Raw genomic sequence first — 21,962 nt, 5'->3', positions numbered from 1 at the left:
AACATAATGAGATTTTAATGTAACATAATGATTGTAACATTAATACAATACTTAAAATATTAACTTAATTTACACATTGTGCAACAAAAAAGACACTCACTAAATACAAGTGAAGGAAGAAATAAAAATTTTCTCCAGGAAATTTACATATGCAACTCAAGAGTATTCAAATCTCACCTAATAGAGTTACTCTTGTCTTTTTACTAGTCACACTGGAACCCTGAACACTTTGTTTCTGTATCTGCACCCAGCACAAGCTGTCAACACAAAAGCACACACACTCTTTCCTACAGAGAATACTGAAGTCATACCTAATAATTTTTTTTCTGCAAAAGATCTACAGAGCTGACTACTTAAATGTGAACAGGCACAGGACTTAGTCAAGACCTTGCTTAATCTCTCTGTTAATTTAACCAGACTCAAAATAAAAATGCCAAACAGGACAGATGTTTTATTTATTTAATCATCAGGATCTGAAGATTAATATTATATATACAGAAGAGGGACTGCATTGAAAGCTAATTCTATGTTTCTGTAGCACACACATATCTGTCAACTGTACTTGTAAAGAATTTTATAGCATCTGTTAGATGCCCCAGTCTTTCTGAACAGCTGTCTACTTCAGAACCAAGTAGAGCAAGCTGCCAGAGGGACACTATTTACACAGCCACACACAGCAGTGTCGCAGGCATCTGAAGTATCACATTACTTTAAAAACTAGTAGAGAATCATTTTCTATTAACTTAAAGACCAAGACCATGATCAGTTCTTTGAACGTTTTTTTTTTTTTCCCCTAGCAACATAACATCTGTCTTATGCGCTCTAAGCATCAGTCAGCTACTTTTCAATCATATGTCACTGCTAGAATCTAAGTCTTACCTTTGTAACCATACTCAGTCTAAAAAGAAAAACTGTGGTAAACTGCAGAGCATTTGACCTCTTGTATCCAGGCACTTGGAAGAAAGCAGCTCATGGATCCCTACATGGGACACTGAAGCCAGAAAAGGAGTATGCTGATTTGTTGAACTTACAGTCCTGTCTTTTTGGCTCAGGTTCTTTAGCAGCTCAACTTTGATCCTCCACATCAGTTGTCCCAAAAGAACCACCACCAAAGTATAGCAGTCCTTTTCTCTCCAGCCCTGGACAGTCACCATGGCATAGGCATAAGAACCAACTTCCCATAAGAACAGAATCCCATGAAACTTGGCATTTTCTTTGGGATCTTCCATTACTCTAATGACATGCCCTGAAATTGCTTACACTTCAGTTCTGAGGAAATCACCTGAGGTTTAAGAATAAAAATAATTTGCACTAAGCAAACAAGGAAAAAACTGATAAAGCATGTACCTTAGGGTGCCATTTTAAACCATTTTTCTGGCAAATGCATTAGAAAAATAAGTCTTGGCATCCATAAGCTATCAGCAGCTGGAAGTCACAATTTCTACAAGACAAATAATCTGATATTCTTTTGCCTTAACTCTTCATATCCAGAGAACAGAATCTGCTCTCAGCTTCTTTCCTCAGAGCAGTGGAGTGGAGTGATCCTGGAGTTATCCTGGGACGGAAATACTTGTCTATGAATAGTGTTTCAGCCATTCACATTTTGTGACATGACAAATTCAGCCTTAGAAAGCAAGCAGTTGTTTTTAGGTGGAGTTCAGCAAAACTGTCTTATTAATTAATTTTTTCATTTATTCTAAAGGTTTCAAAGACATGAAGATGCCTAGTCTGAGGTCTTTGGAAATCCAGAATATAATGTGTATCCATTAAACATCCTTAGGGTCTCAGAAGACTGATGTGATAAAAGCAGGAATTTTACTTAACTAGTACCCAAATCATCCCATCAAACAATAGTAACACACAGAATAAGCACTTAGATTTGTCAGCCTGCTATCATGTGTTTCTCTAACAGCTTTGAACCATATGTCTGTTTCTTCAACCAATAAACTGCCTAAACTAAAACTAAGGAAAAAAAAAAAAATCTCCAAAACTTCAGAAAAACATACTTTACATAAGACCTAAGGAATGTGCTATGTGACAGGTTCATTAAAATGTGACATTAAAGGTAGCAGCTTCCTCAAACACAAGCAAGAGCCACTACTTATGGCTAAGCATATGATTCGTTTCCCTCAGCAATGAAGGAACTTACAGGAGTGGAACTTATAGGAGTGACTGAAATATGCAATTTACAAATAAAATAGGGGGAAAAACCCACCAAAATCCCAACTACAACACAACCACACCATTAATTCTAAAAGAAAAGCTGCTATTCAATCAAACATAGGCTTGAATTACTTTATAACAGGAAAAAAACGGAACCTCCCCTTGTAGAAAAATGACAGGATGCTGCAATTAAAAACCCCAACCATCTAGCATTACTACAGGACAGATTTACTCAACTAATCGTAATTTTAAAGACCTTTATTTTAATATTTTTAAATATCAAATATTTTTTCTTTATCATCAGTCAAAGGAACAGCGTGCCCATATTAACACTGAATTATTTGTATCAGTGTTAACAGTACGCCTTGGGAGCTGGGAGGAAGATTTTGAGTTATGTGCAGTTTAACATGCACCTGAATGAGTACACACAAGTACAAGTACACACTCCTGTAAATATTATGCAAAATACAAAGCTGCAAATCTACCTTTCAGCTATGAATACTTCTATTTACATCTTCATTCACAGTGGTGGTTTGAGGCTACCTTCAATTCCCTTCTTTTCAGTACTTTCAGGAGAACAGAAGTGTTACAGAAAAAATTCACTGAAAGAAATTTGCATGTATCAAATTTGTTACTTGTCAGACTTGCAGCAACTCTGCATGGAGAGCACAATGAATGTAACAGAGCCCATGCTTTAACACAGTCTAGTCTGCAAATTAAAGTTCTTGTTAACCTCAAAATACATCACAGGTCTGGAGAAGTTATAGTCCCAAATAGAGAGGAAAAACTTTTTTTCCCTTCCCATCAAAAACAGTTAACATGGGCACATGAAAGAATGCAGGCTGCAAACAGCTTTTCTACAACTTTAAATATATCATCCATGCACCTACATACTCTGAAGGTTTTATAGTTAATTAATATATTATATAGATCTTTCCTCTACTGATATTAAACAGAACATTTCTAACAAGCATAAAGGTGAAAAAATGCCAAGGACTCTACCACAAAATCTTTTGGTGTGCAACACTGGCTATGGGTGGGGGAGTAAGAAAGAAGGGAAGGGAAAAACAAATCTCTTATCCATTCTTGGCAAAATTTCTAATATACCCTAGTCTCTTACCCTAAGAAAATCTTAGGAAAATACATGTTTCTAAATATATGTAGGGCTAATACCTTCACTTCACATCATATCCTCACAAGTAAAACTGATGTATTTTCCTGAGTAGTCAAGAACATGCCTTAGAAATCCTAACACGTTCAAGAGATGTGGCTGCTCCTTATCTGTCTTGGGCAGGTTTCCCAGTATTCCACCCTTGAATAAATCCTGTATACAGTAGCAGGTTTTTTGTTGGTTGTTTGTTGGGTTTCTTTTTAATGTGCTGGCTCCTTTCTATGACACACAAATGTATAAATCCTGTTTAAGATACCTGCTATGAATCTACATGGAATTTGTCCCATCTAACAGAGACATCCACAAAGAGATAAAAACATTTTTGCTGGTGTCATGTCAGTCATCATTCCATGGCTACTTTGTATGGCTGCTGCAACAACACAGATGCTAAACCAAAACCTTCTCCCATTTTCAAAAGTCCCAGGACTTCTGCTTCCTCGGGTATAAGTGATCACAGCCTACTTTCTCTAGACTTTCAGGCAGTGTACTCCTGCAATGCACAATACATGGCAGTGGGAAATCGGCACTTTTTCTCCAGAAAGAGGAATATTTTGAGACTGCCAAATCAGTTACATGCACTGCAACAATTCAAATATGGTATGAAAAACAGCATAGAAGAGGAAAAAAAAAAGAAAATGTTGAAGAAAAATTCATCTGCCTTTGTATTCAAAACATACAAAATCAGAAATGCATATAAGTTTATGGTACTTAATTTTATTTTTCTTATCAAACCAAAGTTTATGGAAACCATCTCTGTCATCTGTCTGCCTTCCAGGCTTTCCCAGTGGGATTAATCTGGAAGTCAAGTCTTCAGTATTTTCCTTATTAGCTAATTTAAGTGCTGTTCCAAATTTGAATCTCCACCTTACTCTGATATTTAAATCTGTTGGAACAACATTCGGGTTTCAAGCACTTGGAAGTTTTAAAAATATTATACCTGCCTGCAGAAAGTCAGTTTGATCTACTTGGTTGTGTGTATTATACTACCATGCTAAAAAAAGCCCCTTGCAATCTGAAACAAATATGTCCTGTTCTAATCAAGAATATAAAATTCATTATAAAGTTTATTAAAAATTTGACAAATTAATTTAAAAGAAATAGAAGATTATGTGTGCCCTGCAATATGCTTTAACATCTATTTAAGCCAAATATCTAAAGATTTAATAGTTTGCAGCAGGTAGCACAGACAGCCATTCTTCACCCCTTCTTTCTCTGTTTTTCTATGAGTTTGGGGTTGTTTGTTTTTTAAATTCACAAACACACAGTATCCCCTCTAGGGCTAGCAAAGACTGGCTGGCATCAAGATAACCTGCATCTGTGTCCTTCTCCCACATCTGCTAGAGAACTCTGAGACAGCCAGAGTCTCAGAAGCAGAGGCACAACTCCACAGTAAGACTGCTGCCAGCGCCCAGCAAGATTCAAATGTACCCTCCCCTGAGCTGCAGTCACAGCTTTGATATCAGTGCAGCTAACCTCAAATAAAGTTCAAAATACGTCTATCTCTATGGCACTTCAAACTAGTAGTCATACAAAAGAAGTGGCAAGTCTACCACAGCTGTGTATGTCTGTTAAGCCTTTTTGCGAATTGGTCCACAGAAGTTCAAAGCTTTATCTGTCTAGAATCAAAGATAAAACTTTGGGAGAATGTTCCCGAAATATTTGTATCATTTCTGACGCTTAACTATGTTGCTACACTCTATCCTTTGATTCTGCCTGCAGAAAATGGCATTGCAAGCCCAATAGGAGGCAGAGACTTTTAAGCAAACCAAATGTTCTGCTCTTCTCTCCACAAAATATCTCACAAACCAAAACAACCAGTCCATACCCACAAAAAGCTTAACTAGGAAATTCTGTATTTTGCATATCCTATTTACACAGGTTTGATAGGCATTACTTGCATGGTTCCCACTTGCAGTGAGACAAACTGCAGGATGTCTTCCCACACTGCAAAAAAAACCTAATTGTAGCAAAAGTATGGTATTTCCAAAGAACAGTGGTAAGATCACTATGCTGAATAAGAGCTTCCTCAGACTCCCATTAAAGAGGTCCATAAGCAGGTGTAAATGATCTTTCTTGCCCATGAATTGAAAAAACTAAGTGACAGAGCCTGGGTTTAGGCACCATTTGAACAGCAGGCTGAGCATGATTGATAGCAAACAGATCTAACTTTAATGCTTTCGGCAGAGGAATGTATCCGCGCAACGCACAGTGTGGACAGCTCAACAGGGTCATCTAAAAATTTCATCTGCTAAGACATTCTGTAAACTGTTTGATGCAGTTATGTCACAGATGGCATTGCATGTACTCCACAACCAGATTTTGTAGAGGTGTCAAGTGCCTTTTACTCAAGTACAGTATGGAGATTTTATTGCTTTCTGTTAGTTCATCCCTCTGTAGATGACTTCGGCTGGCATTTACTTGTTTGGGATCAGTTTTCTGAGGACTAACTTGATGAAATGTTAGCTGCTCTATGTTGCTAGAAGGGTGTTCTGTACTCCCATAGAGCAAAGGTAGAGAAATTTCATAAAAATATTTGAATTTTAAACTCTAATTAACAGAGCAACATTATTTTCTCCAAAGTCCATCATTTTTTTCACAAGGCAGATACTACCTGACAACTGCTGCTGTCTTTTCCAGAATTTCATATTTTCCATTCAATTTGGACTGCACAACAGTGTGGCTTCTCCTCCTATTCTCTTTTCTGCTGCTCTTTACTTCCAAATTAAGGCAAAATACACATGGTTTGTTTAACCAAACCTATTTAAAGCTATTTGTTCTCAAGCTGTCACCTAGACAATTAATTTAGCTGGCCTAAGAATGTGAATTTATGACTTTGGTAATCAAGCTTAAGAAGTAATAGCAGTGGGGAGGCAAGTTCTCATGTCTTTTCTTGGGCATGCTCAACCAACTGGAGACAAGAACATTCCTGATATTAACCACTCCACTCTTGCTAAGGACTTAACAGATTTTTGTCTTAAATTAATTTTCCAATATGACTACATAACATGTACTCTCTATGTTTGAGAAACTGGCTTTAGGGCGTATCACAAAACCTAACACAAACACAAGACAATATATTTAAATAAATGAGGGATCATTATTAGATCCTATAGCATGTTGTTAGTATTTTTAAACTTTGTATGAAGAAGAACTTCTCACATCCAGAATCATTCTTTTAAATATGACGTGGCTCATTATTTGGCATCTCACTCGTAGTTTCTAAGCCTCCATTTACAAGATACCAAAATAAATTATTAAACAACTTATTCTAAAGACACAACTGGAAATTCTTAGTTGACTACCAGGATGGACCTTAAATCTTGATACAGACCTGAATAAATATCTAAACCACAGCTTTATATTCTGTTTTGAAAGCATTACAAGTGCAAATGACTTTAAAAAACAGGAATAAAAAGGTGCTTTTAGGCACTGTGTCTCCAGGTTGGAATCTGTTAGAACCAAAGAAAAAGCTTCCTATTGCATTTACACCTCCATTATCTGTCTTGAGAACCAACCTCAGTAATCACCATTCCAAACCTTTTTCAGCAAAACACTCTTAGAATCTTCTGAACAACAAATGTTGTCATCTGCCTTATTTTTAGTCTTCTCCCACTCCTCTCTATGTTCATCACACACAATGTCACCCTTAGGTCCCACAACAAATTACTGCACTGTCAGAGGAAAGCATCACAACTGTAGTTTCTTTCCATACCATTACTCAGCTGAGTTGCATAATAAAGACAGATATTTCCAATTGTCCTGGTAATAGTACATTCTGAAAGAATGTGGACTAGGGCATGGCATATCTCCACAATAATTTAAATTATACATATTATCTTTTAGACCAAATTTTTTGGGGGAAAAAATGTTAATTTTTTTTAGCTTCTTGGGGACAAGGAAGGGATTATTGGTATAGCAAAACAGCAACTTAGAGAACAGGCAGTTCAACTTGGTCAGCAAATAAAGCAAGACTTTCTTTTCAAGTAATTTAAGAAACCCTAATGTTATATATGAAAGCTCTCTATACATTTTTACTTTTTCAGGATCAAATTCTAGGTTTTTAAACAAAACATTTACCATTTATCAAACTGGATAAACCCTTTATTTTCTGTTAGGACTGCAAGTTCCTGTCTTAGGAAACAAAACCAATAAAAAACCAGAAATTCTGTTGAATTTTTAATATTCTAGAATCATGTGCTTCAAAGAAAAACTTCTGCAAAGAGAGCACAACAAACATTGTTCCCTGTCCCTAAATCTTAAAGGAGAATGAAGAGATAATCAGTCCTTTAATAGATTAAAGAAGGGAGATTATGTTCTGTATATTTTGCCTGAAAATTTACAATCCCTGTAGAAACGAAGAAATAAAAACTGGCTTCATTATCAGCTTTGGAAACAACTAGCACAGTAAAAACTTCCTTGACCTCAAGGAAGAATACTGCTTCAACAAAACAGAAAGGATACTACACAGTCAGCATCTGTTTCACATAAATGTTTGGCTGCTGAATATAAGAACCTTAAGCAGTATAACTTCTGCTGTGTTTTAAATACTGGCTGTTAATATGTTACTGTATGATGACATATGAAGATGTTACCTAAACCTAAAAAGTCAAAACAACAAAAAATTAAAACGCTATAGAATGTCACTCTGTAAATAACATGTAACAACAGGCAGTGGTTGTCAAGGAAAGATGCCTTCCTTCAAGTTCCCAAGATCAAAGGTCTGGAGAAGACTTCAACACTATAGAAAAGAGAAATTATATAACAATAGCATAATGACTGAAGGCAAAAACCAGGAATAAAACAAAAAAATCCCCAGCAATCAGGCAAAACATGAGTTTCTCTTCAACATCAGAAGCAGAAATTCCAAAACAAAATGTAACAGTAATGTCTCAGAGTGACAAATGAAAAATGTTTTATTTTCATATAGGAGCAAGAGAGAAGCTGTCCCTACTCCAGAAAGCTCAGGTTTTACCCTCATCAAACAGGAACACATTTCTCAGCTAAAAGGTTAAATGCTGACTAGAGAATCACAGAATGATTTAGGTTGGAAAAGACCTCTAAGATCATTGAGTACAACCTTTGACCTATCAGCAACTTGTAAACTAGTCCACGGCACTAAGAGCCATGTCCAGTTGTTTCTTGAACACCTCCAGGGATGGTGACTCCCTCGGCAGTCATTCCAATGTTTAACAACTGTTTTCATGAAGAAATTCTTCCTGATGTTCCTGATTCTTCAGAAGTCTGAACCTCCGCTGGTGCAGCGTGAGACCATGTCCTCTCATCCTGTCACTGGAAGAAGAGAGCATTCCCTACCTGGCCACAATCTCCTTTCAGGCAGTTGTAGAGAGTGATAAAGGCACCTCTGACCTTCCTTTTCTCCAGAATAAATACTCCCTCAGCTGAGGAGTTTCCTCAGCAGCTCCTCACAGGACTTGTGCTCCAGACCCTGCCCCAGCCCCACTGCCCTTCTCTGCACTCTCTCCAGCTCCTCAGTGTCTTTCCTGCAGTGAGGGCCCAGCCCTGGACACAGCACTGGAGCTGTGGCCTCACCAGTGCCCAGCACAGGGGACAATCCCTGCCCTGGCCCTGCTGGCCACACCATTGCTGATCCAGGCCAGGATGCCATTGGCCTTCTTGGCCACCTGGGCACAGCCTGGCTCATGTTCAGCTGCTGTCACCAGCACCCCCAGCTCCTTTCCAGCCACTCTGTCCCAGCCTGTGGCACTGCCTGTGGCTGTTGTGACCCAAGGACAGGACCTGGCACTTGGCCTTGTTGAACCTCACCCCACTGGCCTCAGTCCATCGATGAAGCCTGTGCAGATCCCTCTGCAGAGCCTTCCTGCCCTCCAGCAGATCAACACTCCTACCCACCTGGCCGTCATCTGCAAACCAAGAATGCACTTGATCCCCTTGTCCAGACCATCAATAAAGATATTAGACAAAACTGGGACTATAATGAGTCCTGGGGAACCCCACTAGTGACCACCAACTTTTGGAAAAAAAACAAACTTCTGGAAGCTTGCTTTTGCTCTCTTACCAGACAATGAAAAGGTAACAAAACCAGCATTTTTCTGCAATATTTCATATAAGATTACATAATTTTTAAAAACAGACATGCAAACACCCATAGGTCAAAGGAAAAAGGAAGTAAAAGGCGTAGTAAAAAATTCTGACAGTCCTTCTGTCTTTGAGAAGAGATAAATGGATGAAAACAACAAACCAAGTATTCTGGATTATTCCTCATCATGAGCCAAAACTCTCCCCTAAGATAAGATTTCTCAAAACACACATACCACCCATGATCAGAAAAGGTTAAGAGACTTTAACAAGGATCTGCTATGGAATACATAGATTCAATTCTTGATTTAAAAATTGTATTTACCTACATGAATTATATATTTCATATAGCTTAGGTAGCGGAACGTATAAAGTAGACTGCAAATGATTCACCCTATTTTAAAGAAAAATCCAAAAAGTGGCATTATGACTAAGTGCACATAATGCACATAACACACTCAAGCAGTATCTATACAATCCCTGAGGAGTGGTCCCTTTATGAAAGAAAACTTACTGGTGGGTTTTTTTACAGAATACATGCTCAAACAGGAGCATGTATGCTTAAATCCATGGACCAGTGGTAGTAAAGAGGAAATGATCTGCTTTCCACATGTGTTTATCTCAAAGCCTTCTTGGAACAAGTTTAGTTAAGTCAACTACTATGCAACTAGATCTCCTGAAACTTTCCTTAAGAACCAAGTCAAATTATACCCCAGATCATTTAACAGAGGTTACAAGCTCACTGAAAAATCTAATAAATATCCTCAATATTAAGTCTACTTTATTTAAACAAATAATAAAGAAAATATACAGAAATTCTAGAATATGAAGAAGATACAGTGGGTTTTAAATTAGAAGAATATTAGACTCCATGAGAACCCTCATCAGGAGAGTGTTTCCTTGCTTCTAAAAAACAACCTCAGTCGAGACTGAGAGTCAGAATTGGGAGCCAAATAGGTTGCCTGTATATAGAAAAGTTTAAAAAAATCCTACAACCATAAAACCATTGCTCCAAAATCCAATAAATCCAACAAGAGAATAGTTCTCAAAGAATATAACTCATTATAAGTTGGCTGCCTTTGCAACACTTTCAGTGGTGCAGTAAATATCTTGATTTGACAAATATTCACATAGTTACCTGAGCCAGTTCACATAAGTGAAAGTTTATACATACAATAAACACAAGGAACATACATTTCCTTGAGCTGCCACATGAGCCATACTAAAATTACAGTCCAGTTTGTATTTCTGTGTAACTTAACCACTTCAATCCAAGAAATTACATTAAAGAGATACACCATACACCTTCCACTCCTCCTGCTTTTTACTCTTTGCTCTTTGAGAGCAGGTTTTGTACAGCTTTTCTCAACTTTATCTGCTGACATTTTTAACTCCAGCTGTACTGATCTACCATTTTAAAATTTAAAATAACTAACAATTTAAAACAACTGACAGTTATGATGAGATTTAGACATGCATGTTTTATAAACAGAGGAATAAATGCCATACCTCCAAGTTCTTTTACGTTCAAAATTGCATTCTGGAATGGCACTGCTTTTATACTAAAACCTAAGAAGAGAAATACAGAACATTAGTAAGCTATTTGTTAAAGGGGCCATTTGGAATCAATTGCATATATTCAGAAAAACAACTTTTTCCATCAAGAACCTGGATTTTGCTTGAGAAATTCTATTTCAATGAGTTTAAAAAGTCAGTTATAAGGGGGTGGGAAGGGGTAAGAGGTGGAGGAGTGCCATAGAGTGGAACAAGAATAAATCAGGATAAGCAATGCAATTTTCAATTATAAGTAACTGGCACACAAAATCTAGCACAAGACTTCCATCCAGACCTTCTACTAGAATAGACTTCTATAAAATCATCTTTACTGCACCTAGAACTAAAGTGGACAATCCAGACTACCACTAATAAGAGGTGATCATTCTGCAAATTTTATGAGACCTTGAAAACAATGTGCAATTCAAATCACTGTATTCTTCCATTTAAACTTCATAGGTGTTGGTTGCAACTGTATTATTAATTCTTTCTATAAATGTTATTAACTGAAGGATGCTTCTACAGACCTTAGCTGGATGTATTAAAATGGTCATAAGCACATTGGAAATATTTATGAGTCCTCTATTAGCCTGTTTTTTGCTTAAAATTGAAATAAAAATTAAAAATCCAACCAAACAAAAAAACACCAACAAAGGGTGACTTTTACCCTTAACGAAAATTCAGACAGACAGGAGAAAGGGCATGTGAAAGACTCCCAGCCATACCAATGTATTATACACTAAATTTTGCATGTTCAGTGCACACATATATATAAGCGTACATAATACTTTATAAAGGAAAAATTATGTGTGCTCTTTCAGCAAAAAATATCCAGAAAGACATTCCATTTATTTCCATCTAGCACAAGCAGTTTCAACATGATTACACACCTGTGAACTGAGTAAGAGGTTTTGAGAAAATATGTTTCATTTCATGTTTATTTGCTACCATTTAAGAGAAACAAGATATTTTTTCGCCCTGGTTAGACCAATAAGATGTTACAGTACTCGTACTATGATCAGTGCTAGATGCAATAGAGGCAAGTACAAGAAAATCTGAAGGGAATAACTATGAAATATTTTGGGGATTGTTATCTTTAGAGAAATCCTAAACTCTTCCTAGAAAAAAGGGAAAAAATGGAATGGGCCTGATTGGCATTGACTAAAAAAGCAAAAGCATACATTATAGCTTGAAAACTGAGTGGAGAAGTTGCCACATTGTATTCTTGGATAGTCCACAATATTGTCTGATACGCCACATTTAAGAAGATTTATTATAAACTGAATACCCTAGATGTGCATCATTTTGGTTTGCCTGCCTAGTATTCTCCAGAGCTGGTTTTCATTCCTAAGTTACCTCATCATATAATGGTATTTTATTGCACCTCTCTAGAAAAACAAAATCAATTTAATTTTTAATTAGCGGTATTTTCATTACTTTCTCTGACAGCTCTATACTTCTATTTATATTGCTGTTACTATTTATTTCAGGGTCTAAACTGCTTAAGTATAATCTGTTTTAATCCCAAGATAAAGCACAAGAGAGGGACAAAAAAATTTTTTAAAAAGGCTCATTACTCTACAATTTCCTTCTAACTTTTTGAGTTAGTCACCTTCTCACAGCTGACTGTCAGATCTCTCTAACCTTGCCAGTAATACCACTACAGAGGCCACAGGTTAATTATTCACAGGTTAATAAAAACACTATTTTCTTGTACCTGTTTTACATTTTACTTACATTTGTATTAAATAATCTTATGTTCTTGTAGATTAAGAAAACATACACTGAAAAACAGTTAGGGTTGCTAAGGCACAATCCTGAAATTCAAGCCCATGAACCACAGCTATAGGACAAAGCTGTGTTACTGTAAACACAAGGTACTTGCACAACACTTAGTATCAGTTCCATCAGCAAACCAACCTTAATAATTGCTGCAGCCACTGAACCTGATTTCTTCAACCTCCATGACCTAATCTGCCCTCTTTCTGAACTTTTCAGCTAGGTATTCCCTCTTCTTACTGAATTCACATGTCTGTTTCTGTTTTTTCTGGAGCTGTTTTGTTCTTGGTTTGTTTTTTGTTGGCTGTTGTTTTGTTTTGGGGGTTTTTCAATCAAAACATGCTTTTCAGTATTAGACATTCCGGTTCACCATTATCAAGATGCCTATTCAAATTTTTTGGACTTAAGATACTTCTTATCTGTGGTTGTGCTGTCTGTTTTTATGTATCTCCACTGCAATTTTCTGTAAATTGATTCTTTTGATCACAATCTGCCCTTACTACATAAACAAGCCTGTTACTCATCTAAAAAGCTGGGATTATCACAAAAAAAATCATATTTCCATTACTTCTTTCTTTTCGGTCACTACCATATACCACAAGGCAGCATGGACCAAGTACATACAGAAATAAATCCCAATTAAAGTCTCACAGCATCACTGTCTTATTCTATTTTACAGCACATTCTCTTCCCTTCTCTCCAATATATAGTGAGACTGTTTAAAAATCAAAGTAAAATGAGAAGAAAGAAACATTTTAATGTGTGTCTACAGTACAGTATGTTATGGTTCTGCTTCATTAGACCACACATTTTTTACTTTTAACATATTCCAAATTCTATGTTCTCATGGGTATTCCCCAATATAGGAACAAATACTGAAAGAAAGTATTGGTAGCTGCAAAGTGATCCATTAAGTACTTTCAACAGCAATATAAGTAGGCTGAAGTTCTCTACAGCCTTTGCTATGTGTTTCAGTAGTCATCTTTGGGCAATATTCCAGCACACCATGGAATAAAAACAGCACCTACCTGTGGTAGACACGATATTCTCCGAGCTTTCACTGCAGAGCTGAGACAGAAGACTTGTCTTGCCAGAACCAGAGAGGCCTATGCAAACCAAGTCATACTCAGGTCGTGGTGGTGGCGGTCCCTTGCAGCAAAGTGCTCTAAAACACTGCCAGGGTAGGGCAAAACAAAAACAAAAGGAAGAGGTTAGTTTTCTTTTTTGGCAAATGTTTATTCCTTTAACCTTCTAAGAAGGAAGTTTATAAACTTGAAGGCATTGGAGAGAAGCAAAGTATTATTCCAACTTATCATTTTGACTAAGTCAACAATTAATAGACTAAGACCACATCAACTAAAATCTAGAACAACTTTATAAGAAAACAAGTATACATGTTAACTTTTCACCTAAACATCAAAAAGCTGTGTGTCTATTTCCCAACTAGCACAAACTGCTCACACCACGAGACAGGCTCATGCCCTATACAGCTCTGCAGCTGATTATGCATGAGTTTCCTTCCTGTGCTAATTTCATGCAATATCTGGTGTGAATATCAGAGCCAATCCTGAGCAGCTACTGACCAGGCTCTACCTGTAGTCAAAGAAAAGAATCAGAGACCTTTGCTCCACTAATATCCTTTCCAGGCTTGCTTTGTCACGCATTTCAGCCCAGAACAACAGCTTGTAAATAAATAAATAAATAAACAAATAAATCTTTCTGGACAAAGATCTAGTAAAAAACCAGATAGATATCTCACTTTCCCTGGAGAAGTATAAATTAATCATAATGTAAACAAATAAAAATCTCTTACACAAAGCCTACTTCAGATTTCTGCCTACTTCTCTTAAACAGCTTTGACAAAGTAGGCCAAGTTTCCAAAAGGTGCCTTAGGCCCTCATTAAGTTCTTCAGTTCTTTGTCTATATGCAATTTAGAAACTTTTTATGTAAAAATCTAAAAGCATACAATTCCAGGAAATCTAGGAAATTTATATTTTATGTATAAAGCATAATTACCCACTAATTTCCAAGGTAGACTTCCGCCACCCCAATATACATAGACATAAATAACTTTTTCCCCAGTATCTACCACCTTTATACCAAAGGAAGACATCTGCTCTAATAGGGAAGGGAAAACATGTCTGTGCAATCAGCCCTTTCTCACACATTCTGGTTTTACATAACCCCAGCTCTTTATTTCCATCTTAACCACAAGTCTGCACCGCACCGATTGCAGGAAAAGAAATCCAGTCCTTACAACCTTAACCTACTTTGTCTTGACAACTGCCCAGGTTTTCTCACTGAGGGCTACTGGAGGAGCAGAGCAACTGAAGTGATGTCAGTAAGACTCTAATGCAAACAGTGGGGTCTGACCCTGTGAGCAAGTCGTCCAGTGAGAATGTGATTATAAAACGACAGCTCACTCAACACAGAACTTTAATTGGATTCTTTCAGTATAGATGGTAAGCTATTACACATGCTGCCAAAACAGTTTTCATTGCTTTGAAGAAGCAAAAGACACATTCAGGAAACCTACAAAACTACTTCAGCATCTTTTAAAAGAGTGAAAGGCAACACTTTATAAGAAGTAAGAATTTGTACAATAATATTTAAGCTTAATAAAAGCAGCAGATTTCAAAAATAATAGCTTTGCCTGTATGAAGATTTGATTCAAAAATCAAATCTGTTTTTTTAAGAAGGTTTCCTCTTGTTTGTGTCCATAACTCAAAGGAATAAATTTGCCTATTAGCTTTAATTACTGATTTTTTTATTCATTTACTAGTTTATACTCATCTCACAGGTTCTACAAAGCCACAGCAAACATTCTACTGTGGTACTTAAGTGAGAAAGGCCAACTGAGTTCATTGAAAAAGATTAATTCCTTTAAATAGAGCTTCCACTTAATGGATATCAAGCTGAAGGCCACATAAAATCCTTCAGTTTGCCAGAGCTCCTGAGGCTGTGTCAGACCCTCTATAGCCAGTCTTTAAAAGGATTCCATTTGTCCCTGTCATCATGGCATCTTTGCAACAACCTCTTGATGTGACATTGAGAAACATAAAGGAATAGAAGAGCTGATGGAATTCTGTGCTTCTCTGGCCAGCCACTTATGCCACCAAACATGACACTCAAGCCCTGACAACATCTAATAACAAATAGTTCTGTGAAAGATAATTTCTGCTCATTGTAAAACGTATATGGAGGCTCTGTGGGTGACAGGCAGGTTTGTGAAATTCAGCATCTCTCTACTGCCAACTCCTTAAGTCCAACTTAGACTGGAGAATCTTTATATGCTGTGGATGAAACAAATGATCAAAAATCCAGGTCAGATTGCATCTCCAAAGTAGCATACGTAGACTCATCACCCTCTCACTTATCCTTTACTACTAAGCACAGTTAGGCATGAAAATTTCAGACAGACCCCTAGAAGACAGAAACATTACTCCCCTCGGACCACTCTTGTATTTTATTTGGTATGATTCCCTTATCTTTGCTACATTCATGACTTTGTCCTTCTGCTAGGCTAATTTCCTTCAGTAACTTGATTTAGTTATAATGAAAACATTTTTTTAATATTCTAGCTTCAAAAAGCTGCTGAAACTTAAGCTGTTATGTATAGCACTTAGCAGCAGCTGAGATGAGAAATTCTTGTAGAGGATGCTTGTAAAAACAGATTTAGACTTTATAAACTTGTTTCGCAACCCTCCTTACTCAAGCTCAATGAACATCTTTCCCATTGGAAATATCACCATACAAACAGTCTGATCTCTCTCTTCCTGTTCTCTCAGCAGCCTGAAGTTACCTGCTCCCTAACAAAGTTAGGGCCATTTAAGCATCCATTATAGAGATGAAACCTTTATTATCACAACTGTGACAGCTGCATCTAGTAGCTACACAGTATCTGTGGGGAGTAAAAAATTCAGAAGTCACAGACCACACAAATAAAATTGCAACTTATATTCTGCCTTTCATTATAGACAGGAAATGCATACTGAAATATTTTATAACCATGGACTACAGCTACACATTATTTAAGATGTCATCACATATTACAATGCACTCTGAAAACCACAAAACTGCAAGAAAAGTGTACCAGTAACTGAAGAAGTCATTCCAGAATTCCAAAACACGAATACATCAAAAACATTGAGAGAGTTGCTTAATTCACAACTAGTGGTCAGTTCTTTCCCAAACCAGCATACTTTCCACTCCATTTAGTCAACCCAAAAGGCATAAAAGAAGCTCAAATTAACTTGCCAGATATAGACCTGGAAGTCTCCTCCATTGGTTCCCAAACTTGATTTGCTCAATGGGCAATAAAATCATGCCTTTTAGGTATTACAAAACAAACTCTAAACCCAAACAGTGCCTCTCAGAGGAAGTGTTGGAGCAGACAGAAAAGAAAACATTGGACTACTGCAAATACAGGGTCAAGCAGAGCTAGTTGGCAGAGTCACTGAAAGGTTGCTTAGGACATGGTCATGTATTCAGACCCCACTGCTAGAAACAAAAACGGAACATTTTTTTGAGCCTTCTCGTCTTATCAGGGTAAGACGTTACTTAGTATAACGGAAATGACATGTCAAATTGTCAGCTTTCCTAATTTTTGAGAATATCACACTTAAAGCTATAGCCACTGGATGGGGAAATAGACATGAAAACAGAGGCAGGCAGGGAGAGTCAGGAATTAATTTTTTAATGAAGAAACATATTTTTAAGTACTGAAAATAAAACAATAAGGTACCTTTAAAAAATGTATGCATTTAATCAGTTTCTGAAAAAAAAGGATGGATTAATCCAGGAAACTGGGAGTTATTACTTGTGCTGCAGTCTGCAGAAATCATTGCAATATTCAGTAGCACTGTTACTTTCATTTTACTCTTCAGTGTGCACTAATGGTGCATGTGCATGTATAATCATTTTTTAAGAGTTCAGGGAAGAAGCTAGCCAGTTCTACTCCTCCTCACAGATTTCCAACCCAACAAGATGATTCTGGGTTTTAGACACACCAGTATTTATGCTGACAACCCTAGACAGTGTCCTTTTAAAGCCCTATGGAGATATCTTCTGGGAAAAGCATATGGCAGGGATGGCCAAACACTTCTGATATATGTGCTACTCAGAGATCACAGACTGAAGATCTGGGCAACAGAATTAGTACTCTCTACAACACATTAAACTGCCTCCAGCTGTTGAGTCTGTTTCTGCCTACTCATTGTACTTCTCGTTTCACTCTCCTTTTTGGGGTGAAATACTCCATTATTTCTGCTTTGTTCTGGACCCATCTCCTGTCTGTTTCTTTTGTTGCCACTATTTAATAGGGACAAACAGAAGCAAGGGATTTCATGCTTAGTTGGTTAAACACACACACACTCATGGAAAAATACTTTAAGTTAGTGCAGCACTAATGCTAACAAACGAAGCATTCAGAACTCTTGAAATACAGAATTAAGGTTGAAAGCTCAACTCTAACTCTGCTCCCTTCCCCCCATCTTGGTTTTACTTATGGATATGGTCTCCTTTTACAATTTATTTTTCATTTAAGGTATCTTTGAACTAACAGGCTTCTAGTACTTGCACACACTTACATCCAGAGGACTAGTTAATCCTCTGAAGCTGTTGATTAATACTCAAGGAGTTTATTAAAAAAAGTAAAATTTTTACTTTAAAAATTTTTACAGTAGGATTCATAGTTCTGATGTTGTCTGAGATGAAGCAAGCACAAGAAACTTCAAACCTTGAAGAGATAATGTGAAGGGGGGTGCACAATGACGCAAGACAGACAGTCATAATGTTAACGATAGGAAACAACTGGGAACAGCAGTGGAATAATTGAATGCAAGCAATAAAACACACAAGGCACCAGAATGAAATTATAAATTGGGGGGGGGGGGAAGCGGTTTGAAGGATAGATAAATAAACTAAATTTTAACTGTGTGAATACCTTAACTTTAAATTATTACAACAAAATTCCATGCATTTCACAGTGTGAACTAAAGTTGCAGGCTCCTCAGTTTCCATACTGCTGTACAGGTAGTTGTACCTCTAAAAAAAAAAATACAAAACAGGATTCATCTTCATCTATATGACTTCAGTAATAAGAACAAAACCTAAGATTGTTGTTCATTGTTCATTTTGTGGCTACTGAAAAAGATGAATGTAGATGCAAGTAGCCACTGCCAGCCAAGTGATGTTCGGCACAGGTAAAACTCCCAGCATCATGACTAGACACCTTCTCTGATTAAGCAGTGACCACTATACTCAAGATCCTCCACCCCAATGGAAGGCTCAAGGTCTCCTAACCTGCTACACCACTCCTTGCACAGGATAAAGCAATCCTCTAGTTTAACCTGACTAAGGAGTGAGTGGCCAGCCCACAGACTGAACCAAAAGCACTCCTCCTCCATGTGGATCTACTCCTCCTCAATTTATATCAGCCTGAGCTGCAGAAAAACCAACTAGTTTAGGCATTAAAGATAGGATAATGTAAAAAAGGACAGAAGAAAATTTCTCAAGGAAGTTTTAAAGAGCAAACAGTCTTGGTGATATCCTACCTCACAGAAATCATAGAATTGGTTGGGTTGGAAGGGACCATAAAGATCATCTAGGTCCTGCGGCCCTGCCAGGGGCTAAGACACCTTTCACCAGACAAGGCTGCTCAAAGCCACACCCAACACTTCCAAGGATGAATCACCACAACACTCTGGACAATCTGTTTCAGGGTCTCACAAACCTCACAGTAAAGAATTTCTTCCTAACACCTTATATAAATCTACCCCCTTTTAGTTTAAAACCATTCCCCCTTGTCCTATCATTACATGCTGCTGTCAGAAGTCCCTCACCAGCTTTCTTGGCTGCTCATTTCAGGTGCTGGAAGGTGCTCTAAGATCTCTTGAAGCATTTTCTTACCCAGGCTGAGCGAGCCCAGCTCTATCAGTCTGTCTTCATAAAAGAGATGCTCAGGCCTCCTCTGGACCCACTCCAAAAGCTCAATTTCCTTCCTGTGCTGGGGACTTCAGGGCTGGATACAGCAAGTGGGGTCTCACTAGAGCAGAGGAGAAGAGCACAATCCCCTTCCCTTGCCCTGCTGGCCACATCCCTTTGGATGCAGCCCAGGACACATTTGGCTCTCTGGGCTGTGTGTGCCCATGACTGGATCACATCCAGCCTCTCATGAACCAGCACCCCCAAGTTCTTCTCAGCAGAGCTGCTCACAATCTATTTTCTGCTCACAACCAGCCTGAGGTGGTTGGGATTGGTTGGGATTGTTGGATTGAGAGCCTTCTGCTCTCTGCCCAGCCTAAGGTGCTTGGGATTGTCTTGTCTCAGGTGCAGAGCCTTGCACGTGACCTTGTTGAATTTCAAGTGGTTCACATAGATCCTCCTCTATTAAAGGGACATATGGTCTAGAGCAGGAATCTCAAATTCTGCCTTCTGACCATGAAGAAATACATTTGGATTCATTGGTTGTAATTGTTTACCATCCCCTATCAAAAGCTTCGTGGTATTTCAGAGTAGCCAGATTCTGGAACCTCAAAAGAAGCAATAGCCTTAAAAAAACTTTCAACATCCCTGGTAGTCCCAGATGAACAAGACACAAGACACAGGCTCAAGCACTAAAACCAGACAAATTACAGAGATATATTAATGTTTTAACATATTTGAAAACTCTGCTACCAACAGAGAAGGCTTAGAGGAAGCACAGTTAAGAAGAAAGAACTGGATGTCTTCTGACAGGCCAGATATGATGCCATTCAGAGCTATAATTTCAAAGGACTTCATGGTCATGATAATGCAATTACAGTGGGTCAAATTGCAGGAGATAATTTGTTTTATCTGATATCACATGAACGGCTCTTAGATAAAGGCTTGACCCAAAGTTCAGGAATCATAAAAATTCAATAAATGCAGCCAAAGGCATAACTTCCCTGGAAGAAACTGTAAGGCAACAGGAGTCCTTTCCCTACCATCAGCCAAAATAAACCACAAACCTCTAATCCAAAATGGAAAATGAGCCTCTCTGTCCTTAATCTCTTGCCCACTCCCTTTAAAATCAAAACCAAATTATGATTCTCCCTTATATTCACACTAGAAGAAAGAATGAAGGAATAAATATCAAGTTCAAAATGTACTCAGATAGTCAGTGAAGTAGTATGATTTAAAAGCCTACATAAAATTAAATGGCAGACAGCTATGATAAACCAAAGCTGAGTCAGCCAACAGTTATAAGCACATGCACAGGTGGTACTCTGAACAGAAGACAGTCGCTTCACTGCAGAGTCAAATCTAGCTCCAAGGGGGCTCTTGGACACTTCTAAGTTCCATCAAGTGTAGAATTATTGCTCAAGTTGTTTCCTCTCTGACAGTTTGCTTTCCACTTGTTTTATTGCACAAGAGTAACTCATTCAATCCACCCATCCATTCACATTTAACAGCAAGAGACAAAGGCAACAAAAAAGATGAATGAAAGCCTTTGCAAACAGTTAGTTTCACAACTTAAGGACACACAACAACACTAAAAGAAGCCTGAGGAATCATCTAAAATACAAGAAAAAAGGCAGTAGCAGCACCCCCCAAATGTGCAAAAATTAAGGATGTGACACTTCCTGTCATTTCTAATTTCTGGTAAGGATAAAAGAGGTATACTTTTTTTTCTTAATACACCCCCTCAAAAAAACCACACAAATAACAACTAAAACACCTTTGAGTTTTCAGCTTGCTAAAAGTCATTCCTGTACAGTTTCTGAGACAAAACATAGAAAGCTCTTCCAATATTTATGTGTGCTACAAGGTGGGTTACTAAACAATTTTTTTTTTTCAGCATAGAATGAATAATTCTGTTCTGTTCACATGGGATCACAAATACAGAAAGATGCATATAGACCACTTGGTGTTCTTTGATTTTTTTCTGAGCTGTCTACTTGACTACATGCCAGCCACATGCAACAGCATGCTTTGTTTCTTTTTTCTCCTCAAAAACTATTCACAAGTACACAAGACCTTGGACATTAGTATCTGACATACATGGCACACATAGGACTACTTTGGTAACAATATCAAAAAGAAGATTTATTGAAGCAACAGAGTGACATTTTTAAGCCCCATGCTGGAATGGGTCAAAGGAAAAAAATAGAGAAATATACCTGGTGCAAAGAGGAATCTGGCTGTACACTAGATGGAGGTAAATGAAGACTTGCAATGTATTCCATGCATTTAAAAAGTAAAGAACAAGAAAAG

At 37.6% G+C, this 21,962-nt stretch overlaps 1 protein-coding gene across 3 annotated transcripts in view; it reads right to left on the bottom strand.

The window, feature by feature from the left end:
• The window catches only part of ARL15 (ADP ribosylation factor like GTPase 15), a 221,964-nt gene that overhangs the window by 128,412 nt on the left and 71,590 nt on the right, over nucleotides 1-21,962 (bottom strand). For all 3 annotated transcript variants that reach the window (XM_041470797.1, XM_041470799.1, XM_041470798.1), the window contains 2 exons: nucleotides 13,753-13,897; nucleotides 10,901-10,960 (listed from right to left, as the gene is read on the bottom strand). In XM_041470797.1, the coding sequence (XP_041326731.1) occupies nucleotides 10,901-10,960; nucleotides 13,753-13,897 (205 nt within the window). The remainder of the gene's footprint in view (nucleotides 1-10,900; nucleotides 10,961-13,752; nucleotides 13,898-21,962) is intronic.

Source organism: Pyrgilauda ruficollis, unplaced genomic scaffold (assembly GCF_017590135.1).
Source record: "Pyrgilauda ruficollis isolate IOZ18807 unplaced genomic scaffold, ASM1759013v1 scaffold25, whole genome shotgun sequence".
In the NCBI taxonomy this organism is placed as follows: domain Eukaryota; kingdom Metazoa; phylum Chordata; class Aves; order Passeriformes; family Passeridae; genus Pyrgilauda; species Pyrgilauda ruficollis.
Note: the sequence above shows the minus strand (reverse complement) of the source record. Positions and strands in the feature narration are given on the sequence as shown.